Genomic DNA, 5,628 nt, shown 5'->3' on the forward strand with positions numbered 1-5,628 from the left:
CACCTTTAATCCCAGCACTTGGGAGGCAGAGCCAGGCAGATCTCTGTGAGTTCAAGGCCAGCCTAGTCTACATAGGATTTCCAGGACAGCTGGGAGGAAAAAAAGATGCAAGAGGAGGGGAAAATTGCATTCATTAGACTTTACCAAATGTATTTTCCATTTCCATTTGTTAGTATGTAATATTAACTTCAACAGATATTACACACAGCACCCCACACTACAAAGCTTAATACTTCACTTATTCTGTCTCAGAAAGTAACACTGTCACCAGAACTGCTTTGGAAACATGATTGGGTTGTACAAAGACATCACAAATCCAACAGCACACGTGCAGCCAAAACCACCTCTATGGACCTTTTTCAAAAAGTTCTTTGGACGTAATCACAGAGCACGAATCTCAGATTTCAAGCTGCCGATTTCGTGCGGTTTTCGTGTCTTAGCGCCATCCGAGTCCTTCAAGAGCCGAAGACGCACGCAGTGAATGAAATCAGGGCAGAAACCACCTAACGCGACATGGAATCCGCAGGGCGGCTGCCTGTTTCTCAATAGGCACCCATTAGGTTCTCGCCCGGTAGACAGCCTGAGCTCCAGACTCCTCCGAAGGATCACCGGGTTCGGAGACATCCTCTCCTAACACCTGTTTCAACCACTGGTCCGTGCTGCTTTCCTGCCTCAGGTAGCACCAGATGATCAGAACCACGAGGGACAGGGTGATGGGCAGCACTTTCCACCAGGGTCGCTGCTGCTGCTTTCCTAAGGAATGCTCCACCGTCCAGCGGACTGGGGTCGCTTTGCTGGAGGAAAACTGTAGGGGGAGGTTGTGGTCTTCCTCTTTTCCCGCGGCCGCGGGCTGGGCCGGAGACCGGGGACCGGGCGGCGGATGCAAGCTTCGCGAAGTCCAGCTCACAAGCCGCAGAGCCCGAACGGCCCTAGAAGAGAGAGACAGGAGTGAGAGCCCCGCCGCTGCCGCTGCCGCTGCCGCCGCTGCCCGCCCGCACCTCGCGGCGCTCACCACGCAACCCGCCAACACAGAAGACGGTTCATCGCGACCTCCGGTCACGCACTGCGGCGCGCCACGTCTCGTCACGTCCGTCGCGTAAAACCGGAAGCCAGACTACCCATCAAACCTCTGCTCACGATAATCGAACATGAACCCAGTCGTTTAACGGAAATGATGCATGCCTTCCAGCGGGCTCTTCCGCCTTGGTCCGCCCTAGCAACTGCGTAGCATGCCGGGAAGTATAGTTCTCCGCGCCTCCACCGAGACCCGCACCTGCGGGAAAAGTGGGAGGACAGGCCGGCAACAGTACTCGGAGGAGCTTGGCCTGAAGCCGTGCAGCCTGACGCCCTCGATCCCCGCGGACCTGCTAACCCCCAGCATCTGCTGCCTTCTTCTCAGGGAGCTCGTGCCGGTCCCTAAGGAGTGCCTCTTACCATTCTTAGAGCTCGGTCCGGGCTCTGGGTCGCCTGTCCCGCCGCTGTCTCAGCTGTGCCCACAGGCCCATCGGTGGAAAGGCTCAGTGCCGCAGATGCCACCTGCCCTGCCAGGCCGCGGCGTGCTAAACCATCATATTCACCTATTCCCCAGGAGCCATCTGCCCTCAGAAAGAAAGTGCTCTGTGTGGACCACAGGGTATCCAGACACCGGGCAGTCTCCAGGGGATTTACACCCCCGCACTGCACCGGGTGTGTCTGGCGTTTTGAGCTGGTAGCTGATTGGGGCTCAGTGCATCTTCAGAATCAGCCCTAACCTGGCAAGCTTGTAATCCCAGCACTATGCCAAGAAAATCACACGGCCAACCTGGGCTACATGGCTACACACAATCCCAATTTAAAATACAAAGTCGTCTCAAAAAGACCAAAAAATAAAAATAAATAAAATACAAAATCAAAAACAAAATCAGTCCTACCTGTGTACCGACACGACAGTGTGTAGTAACTGCGGTGAGTTACAAAACACCTAGGCTTACCACAGGACCCACCTATGACGCACTCTGGGTTTGTTCCTGATACTGTGAACCAGTCAAAAAATAAAAATAAAAACACCTCCTCTGTGGTATGGGTCAGACAGCTATGAGTCCTAGAAATCTAGGATTCTTTCTCCCCAAGCAGAGCTTTTACTTTGCTCAGGGGATGGAGGGTGCCATCACAGACCACAGAGAGGGAAGGACACAGCCCCTCGCAGTGCAACAACCAGGTCCCTGAAGACATGGAGTTGACCTCCAGTAACTCAGCCCCACTTCCTGTCCTCACCCAGAGAAGTAGGGACCTGAGTTAAGTTATAACCATCTTGGAAGGAAATTTGCTGTTCCAACTGCAGGATTAGTGGGTGGCCTGCAAACCTGCCTTTTGCCCAGGTAGGTGATGCTTATTTCCCCCTCAGGAAGGCTGGGACCTTGTGATGTGGTTCTGTTCTCCCTTTGCTCAGGGTCTTCCTTCTGGGGCAGCTTCCAGGGCCCATCAATCCTGAAGGTGACCATAGCTTTTGGCTGCTTACTGCTTTGTAGGAAGAAGGGGTTTCTGGAAAAGCCCCTTCTTATGGACTATAATCTACTCCAGGATGCCACAATATCATTATCAGGAACCACCTTATGACCTGGAGCATGCTGTTCCTCTTGTGCCTACTTCCTGGTAGGGAAAGCCTCAAAATCAGTGTCCTTGCCACCCAACACACTCTCACTATGTTGGGGTAGGAGCAGTGCTCGAGATGTTGGAGCCCAACAACACCTGTAAGCCCTTCCCACCCAGAGAGGCCCAACCCAGGACCCTGGCTAAGAGCTGCTGTGTCAACAGAGGCACCTGTCTGCCAAGGTCTTCCTCCTGAGCCCTGCCCCACCTGTTCCACCATAGAACCCCACACTGCCAAACCACTCTCCTGGCAAGTACCTAGCAGCACCCAGTGCCTTAACTATGGTTGATATATGGCCCAGGGGACTTCCAGAAGGAAATGAAGATCAAGAGGCCCTAAGGTGTGAAGAGAGCAAGAGGTGGGCTTCCTCAGTGGGATACTGTAGAGAAGCCAGGCACAACCTGTCCAGGACAGCCCATGAAGCCATAGCAAGGAGGTGAAGCAGGAACTGGCATTTCACCCTGGGGTGAGCCAGCCTCTGACCGTGGCCAGTGAACCCATCTCAGTCTCAATGACTGCCTCAGATCAGAGACATAAATGAGTCATCATAGGGCTGAAGAGATGGCTCAGTTGGGAAAGTGCTTGCCATTCAAGCATGAGGACCTGAGTTTGACCCTTGGTACCAATATAAAAAGCTGGCTCTAATAGCATATGCTTGTGTGACAGCATCCAGCTCTGAGGAGGCAGAGATCCTTGGGGCTCCCTAATCAGCTAGTCCAGCTTAGTTGGCAAGCCCCAGTTCCCAATAAGAAACCCTGTCTCAAAAACAAGGTGAATGGGACTGGAGAGATTACTTAGAGGTTAAGAGCACTGGCTGCTTTTGCAGAGGATCAGGGTTCAGTTCCCAGCACCCACATGTTGGCTAACAACTGTCCAGGTAGCTCCACTTCCAGGGAATGCTACATCCTTGTCTGCCTCCAGAGACATTGCATGATACAGGTGCACTTATGTACATGCAGGCAAAACACTCGGATGTGGGGGCTGGAGAGATGGCTCAGCAGTTAAAAGTACTGGCTGCTCTTGCAGAGGACCCAAGTTCAATTCCCAGCATCTGCATGGCAGCTAACAACCACTCAGGTAACTCCAGTTCCAGGGGATCCGACACCCTCTTCTGACTTCTGAGGGTATTGCACAACATGGGTATACTTACATGCATGTAGGCAATATACTCAAACACACAAAATAAAAATAATAGCCAGGCATGGTGGCACACGCCTTTAATCCCAGCACTTGGGAGGCAGAGGCAGGCGGATCTCTGTGAGTTCAAGGCTAGCCTGGTCTACATAGTGAGTTCCAGGACAGCTGGGGCTACAGGGAGACCCTGTCTCAAAAAATAATAATAATAATAATAATATAGATTTTTTGTTTTCCAATTCATATTTATTTTTGGCTCTTGGGGCAATGACATCTTTTCAATATGAAAAAAAAAACCCAGCAAGTTCAACACAAAATAGAAATCTGAAGTGTAGTACAAAACAAAGGAGGGAATAAGACCTTTCTACAAGCCAGAGGTCTTATTCAAGATAAGAACAAGTGGAGTGAGGAAGTTTCTGGGTGTTTAGAGACCAAAGCCCTGCACCTTCCCCAGTTCCTTGGGAGAAAAGGAAAAGCAGGGACAGATACCTCCAAAGACAGATAAGGCTGGCAACAGCTGGAGGACTCCCCTCCCGAGGCTGAGAAGGAGTAGGGGAAAAAAATAGACTGAAAACCCCACCCCCTTCCTCCTAGGGACTAGTACCTGCTATTATCAGCCCACTTTCCCTCATCTACTACTTAGGCTTGGGATGGTAGCCACTGTCTAGGTTTTTGGCACTGGATGGTTCTAAACGGGATCTGGAACAGACTCAAGTTTCCTGGGGAAATTTTTTGGAAGACTATTAATCTGGACAGTTGAGAAGTGGGTACCAGAAGGAAATAAAAGGTAACCCAGAATGGCAGAAATCTAGGTCTGTCAGAGTGTAAAGAGAAAGGGGACATTCCACAAATATTTATTGAACACCTACTATATGCCAGACACTGTTACCCCCACACACACAAAAAAACCTGAAAGAACAAAAACAGGACAGAGGCAGCAGAAAGAAATTATGAAGTAGGGCTCAACCATGGCACCAGAAACATTGGGTGAAGGCACCATGCTGAAGGTGTTCATGATGTTGTCAGAGTACACTTCTTGGACTGGATCTTGCTGATGAGCAGGGTGCCCTTTCCAGAGCTGGTGCCTCCACCCAGTGAATGGGTCAGCTGGAAACCCTGAAGGCAGTCACAGCTTTCAGCCTTCTTCTGCACTAGGACAGAGCAGACCAACTCAGTCTGCTCAGTAGTGGCCTTTGGCCCAGTTGTTTTCCAGTCCTGGACTGACCAAAAACAAAGTTGTCTGGTCTGAAGATCTGGCCAAAAGTACAGAGTGAACAGAATCCATGGTCCAGGTTCTAGATCCACCAAGATAGCTCAAGGAACATACTTGCCACCTGTGGCTTCATTGTGGTAAATGGAGATGCAGTCCAGCTGCAGGTTGCTGCCTCTGTGGTAAGTACTGGTGGGGTCAATGCCACGCTCTTCATTGATCACCTCCCAGAGCTTGGCACTAATCTGGTTGTCACATTGACTAGCCTCCATACATGATTTCCCTCATGGTTAAGTTTTACTGCAATAAATTTTTCCTTGCTTCAAGGTATGTACCAAGCAAGGAAAGATATTAAGGATTTTTTTTTCTGGGCTGGAAGAATGGAGCGGTGAAATGCAAGCACAACATCAGAAAATTCTAAATAAAATATTTTTTAAAACACTCATACACGCTGGGCGTGGTGGCGCACGCCTTTAATCCCAGCACTTGGGAGGCAGAGGCAGGCGGATCTCTGTGAGTTCAAGGCCAGCCTGGTCTACATAGTGAGTTCCAGGACAGCTGGGGCTATAGGGAGACCCTGTCTCAAAAAAGACAAAAAAAGAAACAAAAAAAACCCAAAAATAAAACAGTGATCAACTTATAGTGTATAAAAAAA

General features: G+C 50.2%; 1 protein-coding gene across 1 annotated transcript; it reads right to left on the bottom strand.

Moving 5' to 3' along the window:
- Positions 1-367: 367 nt before the first annotated feature.
- Positions 368-1,180, bottom strand: CUNH16orf91 (chromosome unknown C16orf91 homolog). The gene is made up of 2 exons (XM_008856175.3): positions 1,013-1,180; positions 368-929 (listed from the first exon to the last, which is right to left on the bottom strand). Exons 1-2 carry the CDS (start codon positions 1,042-1,044, stop codon positions 557-559), a joined length of 405 nt encoding a protein of 134 aa, XP_008854397.1. The 5' UTR covers positions 1,045-1,180; the 3' UTR covers positions 368-556.
- Positions 1,181-5,628: the final 4,448 nt, after the last annotated feature.

Source organism: Nannospalax galili, unplaced genomic scaffold, assembly GCF_000622305.1.
Source record: "Nannospalax galili isolate Female #2095 unplaced genomic scaffold, S.galili_v1.0 scaffold668, whole genome shotgun sequence".
Classification (NCBI taxonomy): Eukaryota; Metazoa; Chordata; class Mammalia; order Rodentia; family Spalacidae; genus Nannospalax; species Nannospalax galili.